General features: G+C 45.1%; 3 protein-coding genes across 4 annotated transcripts; 1 reads left to right on the forward strand and 2 right to left on the reverse strand.

Annotated features, from left to right (window-relative positions):
• Nucleotides 1–2375: 2375 nt before the first annotated feature.
• Nucleotides 2376–11959, reverse strand: wipi1 (WD repeat domain, phosphoinositide interacting 1). Of its 2 annotated transcripts, none has more exons than XM_036552673.1 (13): nt 11577–11959; nt 9415–9497; nt 7802–7968; nt 7489–7585; nt 7013–7110; nt 6026–6118; nt 5855–5925; nt 5537–5644; nt 5257–5421; nt 5062–5169; nt 4694–4824; nt 4435–4535; nt 2376–2575 (listed from the first exon to the last, which is right to left on the reverse strand). In XM_036552673.1, the coding sequence occupies exons 1-13, from the start codon at nt 11648–11650 to the stop codon at nt 2525–2527; spliced, it is 1347 nt and encodes a 448-aa protein (XP_036408566.1). In that variant the 5' UTR covers nt 11651–11959; the 3' UTR covers nt 2376–2524. The 2 variants fall into 2 exon arrangements, with proteins under 2 accessions (XP_036408566.1, XP_036408565.1); XM_036552672.1 differs by having other exon boundaries at nt 7802–7971.
• Nucleotides 11960–13022: 1063 nt separating this feature from the next.
• Nucleotides 13023–18024, reverse strand: zgc:86896 (uncharacterized protein LOC415190 homolog). Its single transcript, XM_036553053.1, has 10 exons — nt 17889–18024; nt 16999–17117; nt 16345–16449; nt 15659–15881; nt 15166–15273; nt 14858–15064; nt 14534–14609; nt 13938–14131; nt 13495–13585; nt 13023–13373 (listed from the first exon to the last, which is right to left on the reverse strand). The coding sequence occupies exons 2-10, from the start codon at nt 17060–17062 to the stop codon at nt 13368–13370; spliced, it is 1074 nt and encodes a 357-aa protein (XP_036408946.1). The 5' UTR covers nt 17063–17117; nt 17889–18024; the 3' UTR covers nt 13023–13367.
• A 1025-nt stretch (nt 18025–19049) lies between these two features.
• On the forward strand, nt 19050–27416 carry prkar1aa (protein kinase, cAMP-dependent, regulatory, type I, alpha (tissue specific extinguisher 1) a). Its single transcript, XM_036552575.1, has 11 exons — nt 19050–19167; nt 21853–22032; nt 22578–22745; nt 23360–23451; nt 23768–23829; nt 23926–23972; nt 24676–24834; nt 24977–25037; nt 26099–26220; nt 26534–26615; nt 26850–27416. The coding sequence occupies exons 2-11, from the start codon at nt 21859–21861 to the stop codon at nt 27020–27022; spliced, it is 1140 nt and encodes a 379-aa protein (XP_036408468.1). The 5' UTR covers nt 19050–19167; nt 21853–21858; the 3' UTR covers nt 27023–27416.
• Nucleotides 27417–27874: the final 458 nt, after the last annotated feature.

A 27874-nucleotide genomic window follows, 5' to 3' on the forward strand; every position in this document is an offset into this window, starting at 1 on the left:
CGGGAGGCCGGCCTCGCTTCTCACGCGACCCAGCAGGAAGTGCTGGGCTGTGAAGCGTGAGTGACGCCGACTTCCCGGCAATGAGGAAACGGCCCACATTCCCAGCTGTAGCTCGTCACCATGGGCGACGCAGACATAGAGAGAGAGAGAGAGAGAGAGAGAGAATGAGAGAGAGAGAGAGAGAGAGAAACGCTCTGAAGGGAACAGTTTATCCACCAAACTCATGGCCAGCCTCTTGGCCAAGAATATCGGAGAATGTGACAGAGAACATTTTCAAAAGGCCAATTCCTTTATAATGCCCCCTGTCTGTGGGGTGCTAGAGTGTAGTTTCATACAGCATTGGAAAAGCTGACCAGCTTTCATTTTGGAAAGAAAATCTTTTCAGATATTTTTTAAATTCAGACAAAGCCAGTCATTTCTGTCGATTTTGGTTAGAAACATCTTTTGATTACCCCACACCAGAGGAGCCCAGCGGGATAACACTGCTCTCTCAGAGACAAACGAGCTCTTAATTAATTAGGACATATTGATGTGTTAAGATCTGACAGTTGCACACTGTAAGTTATTTGTGATAGATGTGTTGTTGGAGGTGCTTTTGTTAATAAAAAGTAAAAGTCATTTTTCAAATAATTTGAAATAATTAATACCTCTTGTGTCTTCTTTATTTCTGTGAGTCAACTTTTCAGTTTTTGAATTAATTCTTATATGGCCAGCAACAACTAATCAAACAGCAAATTGACCTGAATCAATCACACTACATATAAATGTCTTTCAATGGTTCATTTAAGGCCTGTTACATTTTCATTCTGACTAAATCTGAAACCCCATTGCCGCTGTGTACCTAAATACTACAGATTGTGGATCAGTATAACCCTCCTTCCACAAAATGGGTGGATTTAATACCAGGGGTGAGTTGGCTGATCCTGGATCTGTTGTTGCTTTCCCTTGCCTTTCTCCTCTAACCCAGCTCTGCTAGCTCTCTGGTGGGCAGGGCCAGGGCTGTGTTTGTTGACAGAGGAGTCCCGCTGGGTTCATTCCCTTGCCTTGCAGGCTAGAGGGGGGAGGAGAGAGAATGGAAACGTACCTTCGGGGGTCAGATGTCAGTTTCCTGCGATGCTGTTTTTAGCTCACAGCTCGAGGTAAAGCTGTGTCATGCTGAGTAGTGAGACTGGAATACGTTACAGGGATTGTGTTATTTAGTATTATTCACAATCAGTGCTCTTTTATGGCTTTGGTAAGTAACTTTTTCCCAGTTGCCTGATTAGTACTGAAATGGTCTGAGTTCATAACAAATATTTGTTGACATGGTTACAGGAACTTCATTCTTCATGCATAGTTCATACGTAGTTGTAGTTTGAAGATCAAATCGCACATGGTTCTATGGAACATAGGGGACTGTCCCTGCTATTGTCACATGACCTACACACCTGCACTAAGAAAAAGAGGGCGGAGCTTGTAGCCCACAGAGCAAAATACTTCTTGACTGAACTATTCACTGAATCCTTCAGTAAAGGAATATCTGTGATACACAGTGGTTTCCTGGTTTATTTTCATACATGTTTCCATACATGTTGTGAAGAGGGACAGCAAGCTAATGTGGCTACATTACAAGTATCAGAGCACTACGACACAGTGAGATCAGGACCATGGACCATGTTGTGTGAGTGTGTGTGTGTATGTGTGTATGTGTGTATTTTATACATTTTAAATTCATACTTTAATTTTCTGGGACTCTTATACATACAGCATATATTTTATATATAATATGTTTTTATATATATTAAATATGCATTATATATTATATATGTGTATTTACATAGATATATAATAAAATAAACATATTATTTCCCCTCTTCTGTCGATATTAATTGTAATCTAGTGTTTAATGGCAAGGAAAATAAAGTGCTTGACTATCCTCCTTGTATTTTTCTTTGTTGAGTGTTTTCTGTGGGTGTAACAGATTTTCAATGCTACGCCGCTGTTCTGCTTTCCATCATTTTATTTCTGTTGTAATTTCTACTTTTTTTAGTTCTATTTGAGTTTGTGCAATAAAATATTTTGCATGGTTACAAATGATATTATAGGCACATACAAAACAACTTACCAACTTGGTATACAAGTGGAGTACACATACAGTCAGCATGTATCCTGAATCAAGATGACATACAAAGATTTTAAAAAATAAAAATAGTTAAAATTCCTTACCTCTAAGGCTGGATACATAACAACAATAATAATGATACTACATAAAACAAACCTTTCATTAAGAAGATATTGGTCAAGTAAATACTAAAACGTGGTTATGTTTCAGCTTCAGTCATGCACCTAAACTTGTAAAACACACTGTTCGTAAGTCGAACTCTAAAGACCCAGTCCTGTTTTTTTTTTTTAATCTGTTTGTATTAAACAGTTGTTAGCACCCTGAAATTTGAGTAATTGTCCTGGCTCATGCATAGCCAATCTTCTGGCCACAGGTGTAGCCTCCGACAGCTGGTCTCCACCTGTCCACCTGTCCTCTACCCTCTCACGTGCGTCTCCCTTTGCCACTCCCAGTCCCGTCCCGGCACCAATTTATCTACCAAAACCAAAACACAGCTTTATTGTTCCTGCGCGCCGTGGCGCGGGTTGCGGTATGGACAGATTAGAGCATTTGATAAGATTGCATCAGTGACAGTCAAAAGCATCTTCAGAGACCTTCCTCGTCTGTCAGACAGACTTCCATCTGGGTCTAACTGAGTGTTAGACACTGTTCTCCTGCTTCACAACTTGAAAAAGGCCCTATTTTTACAGGCGTGAGCGGATCTGCATATTATTCTGCTGGGTAAGACGGATGAAAACAAACAAGTATAATTTCAGAGTTTGCTGTGTACACAAGTGGTACGAAGCTAAACATTCGTCTGTTGTTTTACAAAACTCTTTGTCACACTTTTTTTTCCTGTAGCTCCAAAAGTAAGTTTAGAATACAGGAAACAACATGGAAAATATGAGGATATCGGATATCTGAGATGCTGCTTATCGCTCTGTCCTGAGAATTAGAATAAGTAGAATATATGCCAAAGATTAATTACAAGAGCATGCTATTTAAACACAGGTGAATGGGGAAAGCAACGGTGACACACAGTGAAATACCACAGCTCCCCCTAGTGGCGAAGGAGAGACAATGTGGGCATGGCCATAGCATGAAAGAGTGAGACGAGCCGAACTACTGCAATCCGCATGGCAGTAAGTGATTTTTCCCCTCAAATTTATCTCAAAATCAGAGAGAAGGTGAACTGCAAAGACATGAGAAGAGCTAGTATCTATATGGTTTTCTGACAGTTTTCATTGAAAAAATGACAAACATCTCACTCATCATCTGCCAGAAAACATGAATGAGTTCTGTATTTTGTGTCCCGCTTGTGGCCAGTCCTTCCATAAACCCTACTAAATAACAAGTAAGGTGTCACCCCACCTTTTCACAGTTCACCCTGAAAGTAAACTCTTACCCACAGATATTAAGTATCATATAAATATAAATACACACACCCATGTACGTGTACATGCTACAGCAATTCACACGGCAAATATGAGAACATGGAGTGAAATATCCAGGTAACTGTGACAATCTGCACTGTAATCTGAACTTCTCACTGTTGACAATTGAAGTATGAGGAATATGACAATCTACTTGTAACTCCGGCTTTGTAATGAATATGATAGGACGGGAGAGGACTGACCGTTAGGTTACTTGACTGGCACATTTAGAAAGGCTGGTTTTCTGGCACAAGGAACACATCAGTCATTTCTGTCGGGCATCTCTAGTTGTGTGCCAGGCAGGTCTTGAAACCAACTGTTAGCCCTTAGATATTTGTATTGCATTAAATTGGTAAAATAACACAACAATGACTAAAACTATTTCATTGTATGTGTATTACTTCTTTTATATAATATCAAAAGCTTTTGGTTTGTTTTTTAATTTTTTTTTCCCATTTATGCAACCCTATTTTTTTTAATCGTCAGTTATGTACTAAGCTTATCTCACTACAACAAACTCAACCTCACCCACGCATGTGGCCACTGGATATTTTTCTCACCACAAGTCACACAGCTTGTCATATGCATTTTAATCTGATTTTTGAAAACTCTATCAACTGGTATTTGTAGTATAGCTCTGGGAGGAGGGTTAAAATTCAAATCTACAAATTTAAATCACTCAGTATGAGTGAGCTTGGTTTCAAAAGGGATTGTTCTGACATTTCAGAGAGGCTGTACTCTCAGGCACCATGCAGTATGTGTAAGACAGTTTGGGGCAGCACTGGAAATTCCCTGACTGACTGACTGACTGGCTGGCTAACTGACTGGCTGGCTTGTTGACCGAACGACTGGCTTGCTGACTGGCTGACCGGCTGATGTTGGACACAGGCAGGGTTATTTATTCTTATTCTTATTGCTCACAGGAGGAAACTCATTCTCATCATCCAGACACACAGGTCCCGCTGCGAACTCGTGCTCCGGAATGACCTCACCCTTCTTCGCCCCTCCGTCTTCTGAGTAACCTGTGGGAGAGGACAGTGGCAGCGGGAGAGGGCATGGGCACATGTGAACACAGCACCATTTTTGTTGTTTCATTTCAGTATATTTCTGTCCCATAGCACCTCCTAGTGGTGGATCTCCTCAGCAATGTTGTGTGCACAGCAGAGAGGGATGTGCCTACCTGTCAGAGTGGCGGGGGAGGGTGTGGCAGCGGGGATGGCGACGGTGGCAGCGTAGGACGGGCACGTTTGCGCAGGCAATGTGGTCTCAGATTCCTCTGATACCGCCTGCTCCTCGTCCGGGCGAAACAGCCTGCAGGACAGGCGCAGAGAGGGTGCAGGGAGGGTATGAGGGGCCCAGGGAAGGAGTGCAGAAATGAAGGGAAAAGAATCATTTAAATTTTATAAAGTAAAAGAGGACACAATGACAAATCCAGCTCCCCCCACATACATCCACATGCATACATACACCGCGCACACATACAGTATCTGCGTATCCAGTGTTTGCCCAATTACACACACACGCACACACACACACGCACATCCTCACCTGTGCTTCTTCACCAGCACACACTCCCCGCCCTCATGGGGGTCCAGGTTGTAAACGTACAGCTGCCCGTCGGAGGAGGCCACTAGGAGACGCGGAAGCTTCTGGATCCTGAAAGAGAGCGACACCCTCAGCTCTCCACAGGGACAGGCGGTGGGACGTGGATGGGACGGGGGGCAGAGGAGGACCCGCACTCACGTGGCCAGCGCGCACACGTTCCTCTGGCCGGGCACGTTGAGGCGCACGGTGGCAAAGGCACGGTCCTGGTTCATCATGTCGGACACCTGCGCCGGGAGGTAGCTGCTGGCGGCCGAGATCATCTTCCCCATGTAGGCCGACCAGGTGGGGGACGACTCCTCTCCGCTGCAGGGAGGAAGCACATGCCCTTATCCATCTGTGTCGCCAGGGGTCAGGTCGGGGGCCCTTTTTAACACCCCTTTGGGTGTGCTTGTTTGGGACGGGTGTGCGCCTGCAGTACCTGTTGCCGGGCTGCTCCAGTTTGAAGATGTGCACCGTCTCCGTGTTGCTGGAGGCACAGAGGAACTGGGCGTCCAGGCTGAAGGACAGGGAGCTGATGCTGACGTACCTACAGACATACACCCAGGTCAAGGGTCAGAGATGGCTTGTGCTCCTATGCTGTGTCCTGGATTGTGACAAATGCCCAGCCTATTATGAAGAAAGCATGGATGTGTGTGTGTGTGTGTGTGTCTGTGTGTGTCTGTGTGTGTTTATGTGTGTGTGTGTGTGTGTGTGTGTGTGTGTTTGTGTGTGTTTGCATGTATTTAGCTTTGCTCACCTTTTCATTCCTCTGCGGAACTCAAGCAGTCGGTGTCCCTCAGGGACAGTGAAGACTCTGATCACAGTGCCCTGAAAAGGCAGAGAGGGAGATCGATCGGATGACATCACTGCACTAGGCATCAGGGAGGGGCTGCAGTGTGGACGACGGGGGAACAGGGGTGGTATTTACCCTCTCAGAGGCGCTGGCCAGCTTGGTACCGGAAGCGTTGAAGGTAATGGCCGCCAGAGGGCTGTCATGAGCTGGAATCATGGTTACCGTGTTCTGAATGAGAGAGAAACACAGAACACACCTCACAAACCGAGCATGTCCCAAATACTGAATATACCTCACACATAGACCCTGTCCCATACACAGAACACACCTCACACACAGGATGCACCTCACACTCCCGAGTGGCTCAGTCGGTAAAAGCACTCATTCCGAGTATAGACTGAACACTACGGCCCGGGTTCGATCCCAGACGTGTCACTAGCCGACAGTGACCGGGAGCTCACAGGCGGAACACATTGGCTACGTTCCGCTGTGGATAGGGGTGGGTACGTCGGCAGGGGCTTCGGTCCCATTAGCAACAGCGACCCCTGCTGGTCGATCGGGCTCCTGTGGTCCACGTGCCACAGCTGCATGTGAAATGTCTTCCTACGACTCATCTCTGTGCTAGAGATTGTGGACCACAGTGCGAAAAGAAGCAGCGGCTGACATCACGTGTCTCGGAGGAGGGCACGTGCTTGTCCACGCTCTCCCTGATTGACAGTGGGGGTTGTGCAATGGGACCGAACATTGATGACAAATTGGGCATTCCAAAAATTCGGGGAATTGGCCATTCCAACTGGCAATTCCAACGCACCTCACACACAGAATATCTTCCCTACACAGACACACCTCAAACACAGACCCTGTTCCATACACAGAACACACCTGACACACAGAACATTCCCTATACACTGAACACACCTCACACACAGACCCTGTCCCTAGAGCTTCTGTCGCTGTTATTGTTTTAAATTGAAGCTCCCTGTTTCTGTGAAGACAGGCTGTAATACCAGCTTTAAACTGTAGGGGCAGTCATCATGAGGAGATACTCCTTTCTACTTATATCTAGGGTGAGTGAACCATTCCCTTCAGACGGTCCCCCCCAGGATGCCCGGCGAGTCTCACCAGGTTGTTGGCGTCGTAGACGATGATCTCTCCGATGGTGGCACTGCCAGGGTACGCCAGGTACGAGTTGGAATGGGTAATGGAGAGAGCACACAGACCTGAGGAGGGCAGGGGCAGGACTCTTACTGAGAGGTGGAATGATAAACTCACTCACTGACACACACATACATGCACAGGCACACACACATGCTCACAAACCCCCTCAGTCCACCACACACACAGACACAGTCACACTGACTCCGGTGACCATGGCCTTTCTCATTGCTGTCTGTGGGTTGTCCTCTGAATAATTATGCATATGTTGTCCCCTCATAATAGAAAATTAAACCTATGAGCAATGTTTGGTTAGCTATACCAAACAGACGCACCAATTACAAGGCTGAATGTTCTGATTGGTCCAACCACACACTACCACTGGGTTTAATTTTTTTGAGAAAACGGCTACCTGCCGTCCAGCAGGGGGCAGTGCTTTGTACCTGAGGGGTTGGGTGGTGTATTGAGCAGAGTCTTCAGCAGCTTCATGTCCTTGATGTTGTGGATGTAGATGGATTCCTCCAGACACACCACCAGCCTCTGTGCAGGAAGCAAGGACATGTGGTACACGTGTCATACCAGTCAGATCCAATCAGAGGAAACCCTTCCCTGTGCTACATAAGGGGTATAATTAGGAAGCTGTGGTTTTAACAGAAGAGCTCTGGCATGAGAATTGAACTTGGCTGGCATTCCAGGTGTCAGCTTGCCAATGATTTTAGCATGACTCAACACCTCACCCTGCTGAAATCGCCGTACCTGTCGGTTGAGGCGGACAGACAGGATGTTGTTGGAGTAGCTGTAGTTGCAGATTTCTGTGCCCTTCTTAAAATGGTAGACATTCATGCGGCGGGGCGTGGCCTGGCTGACCACCACCACCAGGCTGCTTGAGAACAGACGCTCCACGATGTACACATCTGGGGTTTCTGCTGGGGGGTCACCATCAAATGACACACAGATAAACAGAGGCAAAATGTTTGATTGACCATGTCAACCACATATTTACCAATGTTGTAGGTACTATCTATTTCATGTACATCTGGCAAGTTCAACCAAACATCTTCCTTCCAGCGACAATTATTGTATACCTGGATTATTATGTATATGCAGTATATTTAAGTGAATCATGATACATCCACTACCCTAACATGCTAACATAACTAACTAATATGCTTCTGATATGTATTTATGTTTTGTGTTCAGTATGAGAATAGTCAGATGAAGATTGAGTGCAGTACTGATAAATTATTTACAGAACAAATTAAGACTTGCAAATGTCCTCAGGCCGCCACACCCAGCTACATGCACCGAGGGTGATTATTGCTGAGCGTAAATGCAGTTCCTAATAAGGGCGGATGACAGCGGTGACTGGAGTGTCAGCTCGGCGTCAGTCAAGCTGTCGATTCATCAACCGAAAGAGGAAGTGTGGGCTTTCTTCTCACTGGCGGTAATTTACTCGTACTCCGCACGCGTTTCCTGTCAAAGAGAACCTTCTGAGGTGGGTCACGACCCGGGGAGCACGTCTCCTCAGTGCGGAGAAACTCGCAGTGATAGCGCGGCATGTGGCTGACAGAAACCACTAGCTTCTCGCTCACAGCACGCAGGACCTGTATGATGTACGCAGGCGCCCAAATGGCAAAGACATCCCTAATAGTCTGATTCTTATTACAGTCTGCTCCATTTCTGGACAGTGAAGCCAAACTCACAAGTCTGTCTGTCTGTACAGGACATGATGTCACACTCCCACCAGAGTGTGCTCTAAAGTAGTTCAGACATTATGACCAGGGAATAAGAAGCCTCCTCTCCCACAATGTTGTGACTCATCACACCACTGTGGGACAGAGCCACGCCCTGTCTTCTCCCTCTCTTTCATACACACACTCACATCCTACCCCCCCCTCTCCCCACTGCACAGGGCCCTATCACTGTCATTTAAATAGCAACACCCTGTCTCCCCTCCCCTTGTCCCCTCTTCCCCAGGTATACACAGAGCCACGCCCTGTCCCTTTTTTCCCTAGCGCATAAAGAGAAAATCAAGCTGTACACGAGCATGTTCTTAAACCAGACGAGGGAAAAAGATGCAAAACACCATCATTGTGTCTTCATTCAACCTGGGCCTATGAGAGAGAGTGAGTGAGTGTGTGTGTGTGCGTGCGTGCGTGTCCGTTCGCACATGTTTGTGCAAGCAAATGCATGCATGTGCGTCTTTGCTTCCATATCAGTAGCCTCTTGGTGATTCTTGAAATCTGACAGAGGTGTGAGGGTGGCCTTGAGATACTGCAGCGCGCCTTATCCTCACCCCCCTCCTCCCTCCCCCCTCCCCCTCTGCCATGCTGCGATGTTTGGGCGAGAGGACGGCAGCAGACACTCACCGCTTTCGAAAACGCAGTCCAGTTTGTCCACTGAGGTCACTGAGAAGAGCCGGTATCCAGTCTTGGTCCCCACTGCCAGAGACCTGAGGGGAATCAATGTGAGTCTGAGCTGAAGAGGGCACTAACGCGACTACTGTCTGTCCCAGCATCCAGTGAAGAGCAGCCATATTATTATCGAGCACGGAAGTAATTAATTTAAAGTAATTAAGTCGTTTCATTATTTAATCTCAGTGCATGATTGGGTGGTATCCTGCAAACACTGCAGTTTCATTGGCTGAATAGTGTGGTTTTATTGGCTCCTGTCGTTCCACAAGCAGGCTGTAACCTGCTAATGCTGCAGATTTATTGACTCATATCATTCCTGTGAATTCTGTGAATGATGCTGTTTGACTGGGCCCACGAGCATACAGTATCCTAGCCTCAGTTGCCCGAAAGGCAGCCAGACTGTTGTATATTACAGCTTGGCCATGTTGGCCTGTGTGTTATGCTAACTTTCAGAATCTTTTTAATATATCGATTTGGCTTTTGGTCCTTTGAGAGGTATCACAATGAAATTGACCTTTGTCCTGAGTATATAAGTAAACAATAGAATATACAACTGTGTGAAAAATGCAGGAAAAGGAAACAAACCGAAAATGTCAATAGCCTTTAATGATGACAACTATGCAGACTGACTGCAGTTATCTTAGCAGGAGTTTAAACCTTGAGTTTAGACCACTGGACCAATGAACTATATTCAAGCTGAAAGGGGCTCTCCCTAATCTGACAATGCAAATAACAGACACATGTTGCAACCACTTGCAATACACATGTGGATGCTGCATTCAGAACGGCAGGGGAACTTAGGCACTGCAATACCATGACTGTTATAACACGAGCAGCGCTCAGATGATATCAGGTAGTTCATTTACTTCGCTGGTATGCTGGTCTGAAACAAACGCTGTTGTGAGTAGAGACACGCCCAAAAACAGATACCCAAGGTAACGGAACTCGTTAACGTTAGTTTTCACCTCTTCCTCCTGGAAAGGTCTTAAACCGGCAGACCCTTCAGATAATCTCCATTTTCGTTTTTACCGATATATTCATATGTTCTTAGAATATCCATCCTAAGAAACACTTTGCATTTTAGGTAAATTAAAAACAGACACATATCAAAGAGCCCCTGTCTAGTGACGTCAGGGTAATTCATTGAACAAAAATCCATTTACACTGGGAACGAGGGACAAGCTGACGGTGCTGAAACGTCGTGGAATTGTTTGTACGTCGTACCTGCAATGTGGTTTTGTGGGTATGGCAATGCATGGGCTTACAGAAAGAGTTTTGCGAGCTCGGTTCCCGGGGGGAGGAAGGCTCTGTTGCTGTTGTTTCTTACCCCAGGTATTTAGTTCTATTCAATGGATAATGTGCACAATGCAAGCTTTGGAATATTCATAATAAAAACGACCTTTAAAGTTCATTTGACTCTACTCCCATGGGCCAGTACCTTCTCAGTCAAATGCAAGTTCAAAATGTGCACGCATATCTTCATACATTCATTTCCATATATACATTCCCATGTAAATGTGTCCTTCTCCCATGCAACTCTGTTTTATCTGAAATTGCTGTTGGGTTTCCCTGGTTCAGCAACCAGTACAAATGGCACACGTGTGTTTGCTGGAAAACATTTTTCGTTATGACCAATGTTCCCTCTGACTGATAATGCTGTCGCGTTGTGTTCAGCAGGTCCCACAGAAGGACCATAGGAAATATATGATGTCTTTCGGGGTAACGCAAGTTTGTAAATTGTGTGAAAGCCTGCTTTTGCCAAACATTTTCAGTCAACACTGAAAAAATAAAGACAAAAAAATACCCTGACTGTTCGGTGTCGTGAAGCTAGTGCTTATTAACTATAGAACCGTAGAACAGTGCATGTGGCAAGCTGATACTGATGTATTCTGTCAATATACGATATAAACACCCGCGGTTTCATGCAGTGTACAGTAGGCTACTGACTCGTGCAGAAAAGTAAAAATGATTTCGTTAATGAATGCATACCTGGGATTCACTTACATGCATATGGAATTTCAGAGTGATTAGCCAGCTAGTTATGTAATTGGAGTCTAGTGTGAACCACAGAGCAAATCTACAGCACTTTGTCAACGGGGCAGTGATCAGACGCTTACGTGGTGTCTTGGTTGAAGGAGGCGCAGCACAGTCCTGGCCCGCCCGGACCGTCGGCCCCTTCTACAGTCTCCATCCCGATCCCAGCGACCTCCCTCCCTCCCGCCGCCCTGGATCGGAGGCCTGGGATCGGTTCGATTCCTTTTGGAGGTTCCCAACCGAAGGTCCACAATCGGTAGCAAATGAGATGTAGCTATCTAGTTCGCTAGATAGCCAATTTTGCAGGTCTGTGAATGCAGTGCGTTTATTTTAGTGCCTTGGGTTTAATCCAGAATGAAGTAGTCACTTATTATATTCCGTTCTCTAAAGAAAAAAGACCGCAAACTTAAGGAGGTACATCTACAAAATAAGGCAAAAACACAAACAGCTGACAGCTGGTTGCGTCATTTCGACGCCACTCTTCAGTTGGCTCAAGAGAAAGGCTACTCCTATCGTCCGGCGCAGTTACAATTGGTCAGCGGGACAAGACGGTGGTCTGATTGGCTAAAATTTGACTATCTTTTGAATACTGAAATCGGAGTGACCCCGCCCCTTCCAGCGGGGCTGATTTTGATTGGCAGGAGTTGACTTCAGTCTCGACACGAGGCAGTATTTTTGTTATTGTATACAGTGATGCCAGTGGGAGCACCCGAATAACTGCTTTGGCTACACTGGTAGTTACAGACTGCTTTGGTGAAAAGCAGGGTATTCATAGGAGGAAGAAGGGTGGGTTTACGATACATGCCAAGAAGTCCCTCAATGCAATTCGTTTAACTTGAAGGCATGTTGAAATATGCGCGCACGCATCAAAAACCCACATTTCCGCGAACGTGTTACTTCGGTCGGTTGCAAGCGAACAAGGCGATATAGCTTTGATATGTAGTCATTGCCAAATAGCAACGACAGCCCTGCAAATTTCGAAATGTTTTTCTGTTTCTTCACATGAACTGATCGGTTCTGCGAGACTTCTCAGAGAAAAAAATAACAGCGGATGATTCGTGTCGGATAGTTCTTATCCATTGGTTTCTGAAATCGTTTCTCACAGCTACATAACCACTCAAACCAACCTCGAAGATTCATGACAAACTGACTACGTGTGAAATTCTACATAAGTTAATGTTTGGGCCCACTTTGATTGTTGAGATAATTACCACAAACATTGCTCAATGATGGAGGGTGTTACTGCATGAATTGTGCTTTGAGCATACGTGCATGCACGTGACAGAATTCTTTAACAATCTACAGTTCTGCAATGACTACAGTTTATGCACTCATCTTTACCAAAAATGAAAAAAAAACCTATATTGCAAGAGGGAGGAATGTATTTAACATATTTGATAGGCTGTTGCATTCACTTCACCTGGACGCTGCTGTATGATAGAATGTGTTACAAGAACAGAGCACCATGCAGGTATTTGTAAAGTAAATAAAAGTACATCGATAGAGAATGATGTGTTTGTATCATTTTATTTGTTGAATTTGTTGAATTATGTGAGTAAGAGCATATGTGTTTCAAAGTAATATAAAAAGATTATGTGACAAAACCGGCATATATATTTCTCAGTTTTTTTCAAACTCAGTGAACTCAAAATAACTCCAGTGATTCAAACTTTATACATCTTTATGCTAAACCTAGGTGCTGCAATGCTGCAAGGTGTGTGCGTACATTCAACTTTTAATGTAGTCTGAGTCAGCATTTAGGAGTGTTTATTAATAACTGGTCTTTATTATGAATGTGTTGATTTTGATGTTCCTAGCTGAAGGTTTAAGCCGCCCTAGGGAGAGAACCAGAAGAGGCGTCGCCCTGTTGGGTCTCACAGCTGCAGAGAAAGGGAAGAGGGGAAAGAACAGTAAGACAATTTTGATGTGCTGTCCTCCCAGAGCATAATTACATGTTGTACAAAGAAATGCTTTGAATTTTAAAGAATGTAACCTCCTCACCTTGACCTCCCAGACTACCATGGCTCCATCAAGCCCAACACTGCTGAACTTCTCCACCTTGCTCCTCTCCCCTTCCACAATGCACAGCTGGCTACAGACACATGCAAGGCAAGAAAGTTATTTTGAATTTTTGTCATTTTCTGATAGCAGTCAGTACACATTTGAATGTGCACCAGTAGGAAAGTATTCTGGAAGGACATGCTAAGCGTCCATCCAAAAGGTCTGATGATATAGTTAAGTTTAGCTAAACAACCCTCCATACATTCGTGCATACCATCTCCATACATGTATTTGGAATAGTTAGGAGAAACTCCAGCCTGCTCAGAATTACAACAGTTATATACTGTAACCACAGTTAGTTAACGGGGTGGGGCTCAAAGTAAAGTGAGGTTTGAACAGATTTTTTCTCCCTGTTGTGGCGGAAATGACGGGTCCCTCCTCACGTGATGCTGTTCTGGTGCAGCGTGCCCAGCTCGTTGTCGTCCTCCTCTGTGGTGGCCTTCTTGTCCAGGTTGCGGAAGTGCTGCATGGCTGACATGCTGGTCTTGGAGCTCTGCTTGGGGATGTCCAGCTTCTTCACAAACTCCAGGCTTCCAGGGCCTTTGTAGGAGTACTGATAGGGGCAGCAGTCGTGACCCTTGGGGAAACCACACACACATACACACACTGAATATCTTTTCAATGTCAAAAAAAAAACATGTGCTGACTACACTGTCTGGAGCTTAAGTGCTATCGCTCTGCACTCCCATTACTCCAGCTCAGACCAGCACTCTGTGTCAGCTGCTGCTTGTCAGTAGGGGGTGTATTTCTGATAGTGTATTTCTGTCATATCAGAGCCCTGAGCTTATCTCGCTGAAACAGACCCCAGAGTGAGAGAGAACCCTCAGGAGCAACTGATAACAGAGGAATCTGTGTGTGCGCGTGTGTGTGTGCGTGCATGCATCCACACTTGAGCTTGTGTGTATGTGTGTGTGTGTGTGTGTGTGTGTGTGTGTGTGTGCCTGTCGAAGTGGGAAGGGGGACTGAGCGTGCTTCTCACCGCTGCCACGATCTCCGTCTCGTTGACGTACAGGACGCTGAGCAGGGGGAGGTTCTCTACGGTCAGCTGGGTGACCCTGCCAGTTACAGCACGGCATTATTTATTTAGCAGATTCAGGGCACAAGCAGCATGCATAGCTTACATGTGGCTTTCAATCAGTTCTTTCTTAACTTTTAATATAAGTCTATATTATATACATATATAATATACATAGCTATATAGATAAATATATAGACGATGTGTCAGAGGGTGACAGTGGAGGGGGTTTGAGGGACGAGGGGGTGTGACAAGCAAGGGGATGTGACAGAGGCTGTAAGCTCTCACTCTTTGCCCTGAGTGGCATCAGCCACGCTGATGCTGCTGTTGTGGCTGACCCAGGCCAGGCTGTCCCCCGAAGGGGAGAAGGAGACCCCGTGGACCCAGCCCCCGCAGTCCTTGTGCTCCAGCAGGACCTCCCCGAACGGCATCTTGGCCCCCCAGGGTGTGGGGCCCGGCTTGTCCTCGATGTCCTTGATGTACGCCGAGAAGACCCTGCCACGGCACAGCACGCAAAAGCAGTCAAGTGACGTCCAAATTCTGGCCCACGCTGAGGTGGGGGGCGGAGCCTCTGTGCTATCCCACACTGTACTGACCTGCATTGGAGGTCGGCAGAGCCGGCAGCCAGCAGGATGTTGTTGGGGTGCCAGTCCAGACTCAGGACGGTGGAGCAAATGGATTTTTTAATGTGCTTGCTAAGCCACCTGTGCAGGCAAAGGACAAAGGTCAACAGAGATTGTGAAGCCACAGAGACACTGGTAGCTCTAGTACAGTGCTAAAACTGCTTTGTGATGCAATTAGTGCAATCTGAAAGTGAGTGAGTAAGCTTTTTAGACCAAGCATTCTTGCGTTCACATTGAGGTAAATATCCTTATTTATGTTGACAAATAGCAGGATTAAATCCAGTATTGATCAAAGTAAGATAGAGTGTACCACTTTGGCCCAATACAAACACTCAGGCTGCCTGAAAGATTTCCTATGGCAACTGCTATGGTGTCACCACAACAAGCATCCATTGTCTCGGTGCAAGACCACTGCTTTGAGACTACAATTCCCAGCATGCACATGGATCAAACAGGGCACTCTCACCAGTCATTCTCCTTCTCGAAGTAGCAGACAGAGATCAGCCTGGCCCCGCTCCCCAGGGCGAACTTGTTCTCCAGGGGGGACCACTTGACGCAGGTGGCAGCCCGGTTGATGCGGACCAGCACCAGTGTGGGCTTCCACACCTCGTCCTTCAGCGTCCACACGTAGGCGTTCCTGTCGGAGGCGCACGTCACGATGCGGTTGGACTCCGGGGCCCAGTCGATGCCTGCGAATCACACGCATGAGCCGCTCTAACATATGTCCAGCCAGCGCTGGCGTCGCCTTGCCGAGTATTAACACAAATTAACGCCCCGAGGCATGTTCTGACATTGACAGGGGGGAGACCGAAGTGACGTGTGGAGGAGTCATTTACAGTCCATGCTGATAGTGTATTAAATTATGAATGGTTTCTGTTTTAGTCCTGCCTCCTTATAGGACGGGATCAGGTTTACGGCAAAGGCAAATCCATACGTAGCATGGAACTGATTTCCATGCTAGTGTTCCATTAGTTCTAGCCTGTGCTTTGTACAGTAAATACACCGTGTCAACACACTGTGTGTGTGTTTGCTTAAGGAGGTTTACACCATATTAGTGAGTCAATCATTAACCTCTGCCTTTCCCTGAGAAATCTTGGATTGTGGCTCTCACCTGTGATTGGCTGTCTGTGTTTGGTCAGCGGGGGATCTTACCTGTGATTCGCCCGCTGTGCTCCGTCAGTTCATGGATCTTGATCCACTCCTTCCCCTTCTTTTGGTAGATGTGCGCCTCGTTGCTGTTGGGACTGATGGCAATTTCTGTGGGAGAAATGTTGCACAATGCTCTTGACCTAAATAAGTATTTCACTCCTATATAATTAAACAAAGGCAAATACATAATCATGGCTCAGATACACAGTGATTTTTTTTTAATTATCTTCAGGACATTACACATACAGAGACAGATGTGGTGTAGTTAAAGATACTCTATAAAATCAAGATGTTGGACTGTTCATGCTTTACATTGAAAGTTCTGCCCTTTTTTGGTTGGATCAAAGATGCCATCACAGCATTTCTTTAGCCAGAAAAGAAGGGGGCGAATGCGTCTGCTCCTAACTGATTAATTGCTGCTGATGCATTGTGACATCACAGGGAGGTCAGAGTGAATGTCGGGAAGTCAGAAAGCAGGAAATCAAATGTGTATTGAGTGCAGCGCAGAGCCCTCCCTGTGAATGCGATCTAGCCGTGCACTCACTTTAACAGATAGCAATTACCAGCAGAAAATGCAGTTGCAGGCAGCAACACGATCTGCAGTCAGGGAGAGAATCTGCTTGCAGGGGAAATGCAGCCGGACCGGTTTGCACTTACGAGTCCTGTCTTTGTTCCAGGCATGACAGGACAGCGGCTCCAGGCCGAAGCTGTACAGGGACATGTTTCGACAGCGTGGGTTCAGGAATGTGCTGTGCTGAGGAATGTCTTCTGCAGGACTGATTAAACACAACAGCAGAAACAGTGAAATGAGATGTTAAAAAAACTCCACAAATTAACGATGATACAGCATGTTCCATTCATTTTGCAGTGTTGCAGTGCTCATCCAATATTGGCCTGATCTGTAAAAAACCTCATTCAACGATTCATAGCCCTAAAGATGTAAACAAACATCATGTAAAAATCATGGTTCTGCTAAGATAGGTGGAAACAGATTTGTTTTTGGTTCTTGCAGTGGCAGTCCTGGTTGAAGTATCACATCTTGTTTTTGTTTGTGATTACGAATGTCTCCATCGAGAAATTGCACACCCAGAATCAGTACACCTCATGATACACCTCACAATCCACATGCTTTCAAGCACATTCAGAGCACAGCTGTGAACATTACAAGTTCTGTTCCTCACAACAGCTACATTAGTAGTTTCCGAACAGAATTCCACACGCTCGTAACAAGTTTGAACTCCTTAATTTTCTGCCTTTTCACTCTTGCTTAATGAAAGCCTTCAGCGCACAATATGTGGCAACACGCCCTAATTTGCAGCCATGACCCAGCAGCTGCAGCGGGCCAAGCAGCAGGCAGAATGCCTCCTTATCACTCAGGTGGACCATAAATGCTGTGGGACCACATTTTGCTGTTGTAAACGCTCAGCAAGCTCAAGAGACAGAAAACGCACATTAATGCAGACCTCACAAGTAAGCGCGCATGGCAGCCACTCTCAGTAACGGACAGACAGAGGGAAGCTCAGGCAGGAGGAGGCTGTGTCACTCACCTTACAGGGGTGGCGGTGGCTAACGCACGTCTCCTGGGCCACTGCGGGGCCGCGCTCGTGGACTCTGGGCAGTCGACACGAAGGAAACCCAGCGAGCAGTGAAGGAGTAGTGGAGTGAATAACACAACCACAGAGGAGGGAGGAGAGAGGGGAAGGGAGAGAGGAAGGAGGGGTGTGACCATATGCCCGGCTCTTAACCAAGCACCTGAAACATGCCCTAAAGGAGAGCATGCCTCGATTTAATTAAGGTTTTCTGTTTTTTTTGCCCTGGTAGCTTGCAGCATCTCACACGGCCAGTCTAACAACTCTCACTGAATCTGTATAAAAATAAAGTAATGTCATAGATTTCAGAGCTCAGTTTACCATCTGTCTAATGGTATGAGGTTAAAAAAACTGTAACGATGTTTAAAAAACTGTAAAGATGTATGCATTTCATACACCGTTTGCCTCATCTTTGTGATTGTAGGTAAACACATAAAAATGACAGGAACAATATCAATGAAGGCAGCATTTTTAGAAGTAGTAGATATTCAAAGCATTATTTCTTTGATCATGCTTAGAAAAGTAACTGATTGTCTATTGCTAAGCCAACAATTTTCTTCATTTGTTAAATGAAAATTCAAATTTCATTTATTCATTTTTCATTTACACTTTGGCTGACACTTCCGTGGTCACAACATATTGATTACAAGCCAATTCCACATTGCTTTGTACAATGTAGTTGTACAATGATCTTTTAAGGGATAACAATCTCCTAATGTCCTATTCCAAACTTCTACATGCATCAGTACAGTACATGCTAGAAACTGAGAAATTAAGCGTTTTAGGCAGATAATCTCAAATATGGGCACATTAGGGCAATGGGTTCAGATTTAAAACTTACATTAGACGTGAAGTGGCAATCAAAATAAATAAGCATTTATAGTTCTTTAATGGCAGTAAGCGAATTTCATTAAGCACCAGATTGTGACACATGTGTCAGGCTGTGGTCCCCATAGCATGTTCCGCGTCAGAGTGAATGCATATTCCCGACAGTGCATTAGGGGGTTTTTCGCCCCTCTGGCGTCACGATTTCGTTTAAAGCTTGCCCTTTAAGGTTGTCAAGGGTTACCAGCGTTGTCAGATCGAGGCGCATTGACGTCAAAGGCTGTCTCTGATTGGTTCTGACTCGTTTCCGGTAGGGCAGCCATCCAAGGACTGTAAAAACAGGCGAGAGTTTGTGGCAGTGTCAGGGGGAACAAACAGTACCAAAAAAGCGCGACAACTGCGAACAGATCGGGTAAGCACTGGGCCATTCATTCCTAGCATGCATTTTTATTTAATTCAATGACATTGCACGCGGGAGAAGCATTTGACGTAGCAAGCTATCGTTCGTGTCACCCGTTTGTTTTTTGTAGCGCAAGTTAGCTAGCTGTTTTCCAAGATGGCGTTATTGTGAGCGGGGCTCTGCGGCCCTCAAATATATCCATTCGACTCTGAAAGTTCAGATTAGCTAGTATAGCTTCCTGCATATTCCGAGAATGAACCTGTAGTCAGTTTGCATCTAAACTGTTTTACCTGCTTTTGATTAAAGACGCGTTCCTGTCTAAATGTGGCTCGTCGGTGTGTGTCAGTCCAGTCGGAAGTGCATGTCAACTTGTGTTATGAGGGAGATCGTTATCTGCTAGCTGGCTAACAACAAGTACAGCCCTCTGGTAATGTAGAGGAAGCCAAACCTTTGGCCTTGCCAGATGGAAAAAGTTTTACTTAGCTAGCGTGGCTGTAATACAACTAGCTTTTTAGTGTCCTATATTTAAACAAATCTAAACATCCCCTTATGTTCTTAATAAAGCTAGTTGTTGAGCTGTCCAGCCAGGCCAGCCACCATCACATTTATGACAAATAAGTTTAAACGTCTGGTTCAGTAACATCAGGCTGGCTAGCGAACTGGCTAATATGCATTCTAATATGATGCAAGTTGTCTGATTAGTAGATGTCATCGCCTGTTTGCCAGGTTTTGGCTCCGTTTAAACCAGCATTAGCTAAACCAGTACAGGGAAACAAGTGTGGAGATCGATTGTACTGAAATTGAATTCATTTCCAAGTTGCTGGAGGCTAGTGAATTCAATTAGCAGTGCAGTTAATGCGTTATTGATCACCATCCAACTAGTATGTGAATGGTCAGTGTGACATTATGTTTGGATAGAAATGCTCTACAGCTGTACACAAGCTTGTTACAAGTCGGTGTAGTATCTCTATGCAAGTAAATGTTACCGCTCGACCAGTTCGAAATGAGGTGACAAGGCACGGAATCGTTTGCACTCTCTGGCCACTACTGTATACTGTTTAGTGGTTAAAGTCATTGACGGGGTGCTGTCGTTCCCGTTTTTCCGTTATTCTGGGTGCAATCAAACCCACAAACGCCGCGTTAAAATGAAACCCCATTAGGACCACCGCCTTTAATGTCAGGGCTGCTGCAGTTCAGCCTGCAGCTGAGCGTCAAGAGTGTCCTCGCTGCGCAGAATTTGATAATTGCACTATATGTACAATAACAATAATGTAGCGCAATATATCGACACCTGGTCGGAATTTTAACCAGCTAATTCCTGTTTAAACCAGGTTAGCTTACTCCTGTAGAGTTGGAAAAACCCGCCGGAATGCAGCCCTACGGGATAAGAGTATCAGCTTGGGTTAACGCGTGCAGCGGCGGCTCCTTTTATCGTAAGAACTTTAGCAGTGGTGGTAAACGCATTTGCTTGCATTGGACACACAGCACGAATGAAGTGTGCTCTGGAATGGAGGTTTCATAGAGGTTTTAGGCGGGGGCCACTAAAGGCGGGTTTCCTTTTTCTGTTTGCCAATGTGGAGAGGTCCATGTTGCTTTGTAAACGACAGTGCATACAGACAAGAATCTCGAGATGCCAGCCCTCCTAGCAAAATGAGATGACGAGTTTATCAGTTCACTTCAGCACATTTTTCATACCAAGAAACTGAGGTTATCTGTGCAGAGACTTGGTTATCAATGCACGACAGGGCTGTCAATCTTGTAGTTTTTGTTCATCCCAACTAACTGATGGAAAAATACCTGTTTTCCTTCCATCAGTGCCCCTTGGAGGTCAATAAGATGAAGAACTAACAATCAAAAACTTTGAGAACGTAGTGGTTCTGTGCATATATATTTCATTGTCTGTACAGGGGGTGGAGACATTCCCTGTATGTTTAGTTCTTGAATCTCAAATACCCGTGTACACCGGTACCTCCTGTTCTTCTACAAAGAGAGCAGATTGCCCTATTTGATTGTTACTGCCAAGGTCATGAACAAAGTCCATTCACCCCGGTTTTTCCTGAGAGGTGCACCTTTGTTGACAGGTTCTGAAATGGCAGCTTTGCAAGTGTTCACGACAGCCATAAAGTGATTATAATGTTCCAGTGTTGGGTACCAGTAGGAGTGTAAGTTTGGATATGCTCAGGGGAAAGGACATTTGATTGCTGTAAATAAGTGAATGAATGTGGCTGTATGGGTTTTTGTTTCCTTCTGAGCTTACAGTCAGATGTCATGGTTTGTCTCTCTGTCAGTCTGTCTCTAAATCTACTGATGGTTGGTGACCTTACTGCACCAGTGAACAGTGACACAGGGCTGTCATAAGCTGGTTATTATGAGTGTGTGTGTGTGTATTTTCAGTTTTGAAATCCAAACGTTTAAGTAAAGGGACTAGAAACATAAGTAATAGAAAGGGAATTTTCCAGCTGTCGAAATCGGTGAAAATATTGGCCTTGGCATTAAAGTAAATTAAGAAAAAACATACATTTATTTTTCTGATTTACCCGTCTTTTGGTGTGCCAGACTTATTTTAAATGGGCAGTTGTCTTCAGATGACTTGAATTCTTTTAGTTTTTTTGTGGTTTGTTTTCCTGTTGTGCTGTCTGGGCTTCTTAAACTGACATCACTTCCTCCCCTGGGGCGCGTTGCGCGGCTTATCTGCAGGTTACCATGGCGTCGGGCACCGGGAGCAGCGAGGAGGAGCGGAGCCTGCGGGAGTGTGAGATGTATGTGCAGAAGCACAATGTCCAGCAGCTGCTGAAGGACTGCATCGTGCAGCTGTGCACCGCCAGGCCCGAGCGGCCCATGGCCTTCCTCAGGGAGTACTTCGAGAGGCTGGAGAAGGTGGGCGTGGCCAGGAAAAAGAGCAGATTTCAGCTGCGACCGTTACTATCTGACCCTTACCAATCAGATATTTACTTTGCCCTCCTTCAGTTAAATCAAGGGTCAAACAGAGCTCCTACAGCAATAGCCATGTACTGGTATTTCCCCCAGCTTCTGACGTTGATTACCTAGATTCAGCGAACAAAGCAAAGTGGCGTGCAGCTACAGCTAAAAGGAAAAACTGTGCATTGGTATTATAATAGCATCACATTTTATACTCTTCCCCAGTTTAGCCCTAACCCTGTGAAAAGAAAAAATGTATTGACATCATTATTGTTTGATGAAACTGAACTCAAATAAAAACTTCTATGAAGTTCATGTAGCACTTTGGTACGTGGTGCATGTGTGTAGGGAAATGTGTAACTTTAGTGAAATTTGTATTTGGCTCATTGATTAATTCGCCTGGTAAAGTCAGTGGAACTGACACAAAGCAAAGCTAGTGCCGTGAGAGCTGAGACCGACTGCGTGTGGTAAGAGACGGACGGATCCCGTGTGTCTGTCTGCAGGAGGAGGCCAAGCAGGTCCTCAGTCAGCAGAAGCCCAGCTCGCGCTCCGACTCCCGGGAGGACGAGATCTCCCCGCCCATGAACCCGGTGGTGAAGGGGCGGCGCCGCCGCGGTGCCATCAGCGCCGAGGTCTACACCGAGGAGGACGCCGCGTCCTACGTCAGGAAGGTGACTGCCCCCCTCCACCCCCAATTTCTCCAGAAATTTACCTCACACCATTGAGAGTCTGGCAAGGTTTCATGGACTTCAGTATAGGGAGGACCTGGCCTGTGTTCAGGCCTCAGTTACTCATTGGCTGATTTGGACTTTTATGAGTTTTTCACTGTTGAAAAGTCTTGTGAGTCCCTGCCCCTTATGGGGTTAACAAAGCCTCACTTTTCTGTCACTGCTTCACACAACCACGACTAGTGGCCATCCTGACCGTGATCGACTGCTTTCCCAGAATGCACTTCAGCAATGATAAGCCATTTTTAAAATGATTAAGGGATGTAAAAACTCCATATATTACGTGATACATTATAATACACAGAAATGTCTTCTGTTAATGAGCCTGCAAAACTTAGTGTTTCAGTAATTGGCGGATTCTCCCTATATGTCAATGGAAAACATAGTTTTCTTTTGCAGTGTTTTATTCTTTGAAGATGCAGTCCACTGTTTTTGAGTCCCAGTCCAACATCATAGGCTTTTGTTTGCATTGTGTTGCATGATACCATACTTCACAAACAAAGAAAATGTAATCGTTTGTAATTATGGCTCGTATTTTAAATCCATGTTTTCCACAGGTTATTCCTAAAGACTACAAGACAATGGCGGCCCTAGCAAAAGCAATTGAGAAGAACGTGCTTTTTGCCCATCTGGATGACAACGAAAGGAGGTAACGGAGTTATCTTTGCTCTAACAGGCTTATCAGAGTTTAGAAAGTGTTTCTTTAAATGTACCAAGCATTTGTAACACAGCTGTGAAGAGTCATTGACTTTTACATCAGTGTGTCAAACTAAAGGCTTTCCCTGGGGTTCATATACAAATGTTTTCCTTAAGAGTTAAAAAAAAAATTAAAATTACAGTTATAAGTTAAATTACTGCTGATCATTCAGAGAATAGTCCCATGTGCCCATTGACAAAAATATTTTAGTGAAAAACTATATTCATTGTTGGAACTGCATTGACTGTTCATGTCCCCTGTTTTGCAGCGATATATTCGACGCCATGTTTTCTGTCACTTACATTGCTGGAGAGACGGTCATTCAGCAAGGTTGGATTTCTTTTGGTCACAAAATAATACTTCCATCCACAAATTCCAGCTAAGAAAATTTTCCACTCACAAATGTTATTTTTCCCCCAATCCTAGGTGATGAAGGCGATAACTTCTACGTCATTGACCAAGGGGAAATGGATGTAAGTTGATGTTTTATTTTATTTAAGCATTTCAACATTAACATGTTGAAACCGTCCAGGAGGTGTTGTACATGACAAGGAACGAAATGAGATACTCAGGTCCCGGTTCAGTGATAGCTAAAATCAGGAAGAAGAAACACACAATAATACACCATTAAAGATAAAAATAAGTAAATAACTATATAAATATGAGTATAAAGTTACAGAGTGTGAGGAAAGGAATAAGACTTTTAAAAAATCTAAAAGATAGACAGTAGTAGTCGTAGCAGCAAAATTGTTCAGTGAGAAGCAGCATTTGTCCAGTGAAATTTCAGTCTTAAAGTGCAAAATTTGTCAGTCTCAGATTGCAGCAATACCCTGGTTATTTAGGTTAGAATACTAATCATACTGACCTCTCTAACATAAATATACTAGTTAATCTCAGTTCATTGCGAATTAAATGCATTTCAATGATTGTGTGACTTTCCTCAAAAAGAATGAAATGTGGTCAAAATTGAGGATTATGTGTCCGATGTTAACATCCAGTATAGAGAAAGCAGCACCCCGGTGCTGTATGATGAGTCTGGTACTTGCTTAAGGCAGTGAGAATGCCTTGGTACCTTGTGACTTTTTCTTCCCTTAGACATGTCTGTAGTGAGAAGTTGCCTGTGCTCTTGTTTGTCGTTCCCAAGTGTGAAACCCCTCTTTGGGTTGTGATTGGCAGGTGTACGTGAACAATGAATGGGTCACCAGTATCGGAGAGGGGGGCAGTTTTGGGGAGCTGGCTCTGATCTATGGGACCCCCAGAGCCGCCAGTGTGAGGGCTAAGACCAATGTCAAGCTGTGGGGAATCGACAGAGACAGCTACAGGAGGATACTGATGGTAATTATCACTGCTGGTTTCCGTCTGTGACTGCTCACGGCACAGGTCATTTACAGCAGAGACAATGCAACTGGAAGAAAACCCAAGAGAACTGAATACAGAGAGGAAATATAATAATGCGCTTCAACTCTCTGTCTTTCAGGGAAGCACTTTAAGAAAGAGGAAGATGTATGAAGAATTTCTCAGTAAAGTATCAATATTGGGTAAGTTTGGGTTATATTTGTACATTTTTTGATGCACTGATATTGCCCTGGAGTTTGCTGCCATCTAGTGGAATAATTAAAAAGTGTTTTTTATCAATTCTAAAGTTGAGGTAGAGTACACAGGGAGTTGAGCCTGTGAAAATAAAGGCACTATGTGGGAACCGTTTTTATCTGAGACATCAACGCTGGGAAGTAACACTGTCTGTGTCCCATTGTATCCCAAGATCCAACTTGTAAATGACACGCCGGGGTCTGTGCATAAAATTGCTAATATTCTGTCATATAAATTATTTTCAGTAACCATTACATTAATGGTAACCATGGACCTCTGTTTTTGCATTGGACAGAAGAGAAACCAACATGATAGGTCCAGAGCTGGTCTTAGCAATGTAGCCAATGAAACCATGCATGCAAACGTATGATCAGTCACAAATGACCAAACACCAGCCACAGTGCCCTGTTACTAATGTCAGAGTTATACACATTCGCATGGAAACAAAATGTTAGACTTCTGCGTGATGAGCTACCGATGCTCTGTGAAGGAGCTGTTCCCGGTGCTACATCTGTTGTCAGCGTTAGCCACTGCCTTCGGAACACACAGCAACGTGGTCACCGATTATTTGTAATTGTTTTCTGTAACGAGCGCTGTTTCAAATGACCGGTCATCTTGGAGATGCGCACGCTTCAGTCTACACGCACGAATCGGCATAGTCTTTTTTTTCCTGTCATTGCACAGCAGTGTCACAGTTCATCCGTGTTAGGCCAGACACGGCCGGTTGTTGGATTATAACACTAATACCATGTTAATGCGTATTTATGCGTCACATAAATAACATGCAAATCAGGAATATCAGTAGGGCTGTTTCGGTTGGCATTGCCGTCTATGATGTGTAAGGCCAAACCATCTGGAAGATTTCCCAGCATATTGTTTTTTTTTAACCGCTTATTGGCTGTAACTGCATTTCCATCGGCTTTAATGGCAGGATGAGCTGGTACACGGCACACCTCAGTGTGCAGCAGTGGTGTCCGGGGGGGTGACTGGCTGTGCTTCCTCTCTGCAGAGTCGCTGGAGAAGTGGGAGCGCCTCACGGTGGCCGACGCCCTGGAGACCGTGCAGTTTGAAGACGGGCAGAAGATTGTGGTCCAGGGAGAGCCAGGGGATGAGTTCTTCATCATCCTCGAGGTGTGTGTGTGTGTGTGTGTGTGTGTGTGTGTGTGTGTGTGTGTGTGTTGCTGTGTATGCTGTGTAAACTGACAGCCACATTCACTGTTCCACCGTACAGTATTCCTGATGGTCATCCTTTATTATTATGGTTGAGTTGGTTAAAATGTGCATGAGTAATAAATAAAATGTAAACTTATCTCAGTGCCTGTTAAACCCATTGAAGGGTGTCATACACTTGTCTGATCTTCTGGCTGGTTATGACAATGCTGGCTTGCTGTGTCTCTGGGTATGACCAGGCTGACCGTGTGTGTGTGTGTTTGTATCTCCACAGGGTTCTGCAGCAGTGTTGCAGCGCAGGTCTGAGAACGAGGAGTTTGTGGAGGTTGGACGGCTGGGGCCCTCAGACTATTTTGGTGAGAAATTCCTCAGAGCTTCACTTCTCTGTGTTAAACTCCCGTGCGCTGGGGGGAGACTGGCTGTCTACCCTGGAACAGGGTTTCATTTTACCTGTTGCTCACTCTCACAAACGCATATGAAATTAGCCGCCAGCAGAAGATACTGTTCTCTCACCGCCATTGAGAGTGTGGTGTTTAATTTTGAATAGCCTGGAAAACTGAAACTGAGCTCTCTTGTGTCCTGCCCTGCAGGTGAAATCGCCCTGCTAATGAACCGCCCTCGCGCCGCCACCGTGGTCTCCCGCGGCCCCCTGAAGTGCGTGAAGCTGGACCGCCCGCGCTTCGAGCGCGTCCTGGGCCCCTGCTCAGACATTCTCAAGCGAAACATCCAACAGTACAACAGCTTCGTGTCACTGTCGGTCTAAAACTACCCCCCCCTCCCAGCCCCTCCCCTTACTGCAGGGTCCACCAATCCTATCGCTTTATTTCCCTCTGGGTTTCTTCCTTTTGCCTTTATTTTTTTCTGACACCCAGCTGCCCAGCCACATTGTTGCCTCGCCTGCCTGCCTGTCTGTCTGTCCACCTGTCTGTCTTTTTATATGAACCCAGCAGGACATTTTACATTTATACTTCATAAGCTTTCCACAAGGCAGAATCTCTAGCATTCTTCATGAAACTGAACAAAAACAGCAGCGGTTACGGTTGTCCCGCAGTTCCTTTCTCTCGTGTGCAGAAAAATAAGCCAAATGCGATCACTGCGGGAGACTGTCCTAGAACAGTGAGGAACAAGAAGGAACTGAAGGAGTAAAAAAAAAAAAAAAGTAGTTCTGTTTGTTGAGTGGCTGAAATGAGTTTGCTGAATGTTTGATTTAGTGTGCCTGTTTTTGGATTTTAGGCCTGGAATCTGAAGCTGAAAGCCAGTGAGCCGCTGTTGTTTTTCAGTTGTTTCTTTGGAGGGAACTAGAAGTTTGAAACACCATTATTACTATGGTGACCTGCTCTGTTGTTTTTATTGTAACAGTTGCACATTATACAGTATATATGAGTATATATTAGGGGTAAATGACCATAAGCATTATATTTTTTGCACAGTTTGTGATATATAAATCTATATATACATATATATATATTAAAAATGTTTATATGCGCCTGCTAGTTTTTCCATTGCTGCAACAAATTCCAGTATTGTTTTGAGTTAAGGTGGGTAAATATGTCCCTCATCTGAATAGACCCTCCCAGTCCACCCCACCCCCAATCACGTACCGTCCAGTCCTTTT

The sequence above is a fragment of the Megalops cyprinoides genome, chromosome 19 (assembly GCF_013368585.1).
Source record: "Megalops cyprinoides isolate fMegCyp1 chromosome 19, fMegCyp1.pri, whole genome shotgun sequence".
Taxonomy (NCBI): domain Eukaryota; kingdom Metazoa; phylum Chordata; class Actinopteri; order Elopiformes; family Megalopidae; genus Megalops; species Megalops cyprinoides.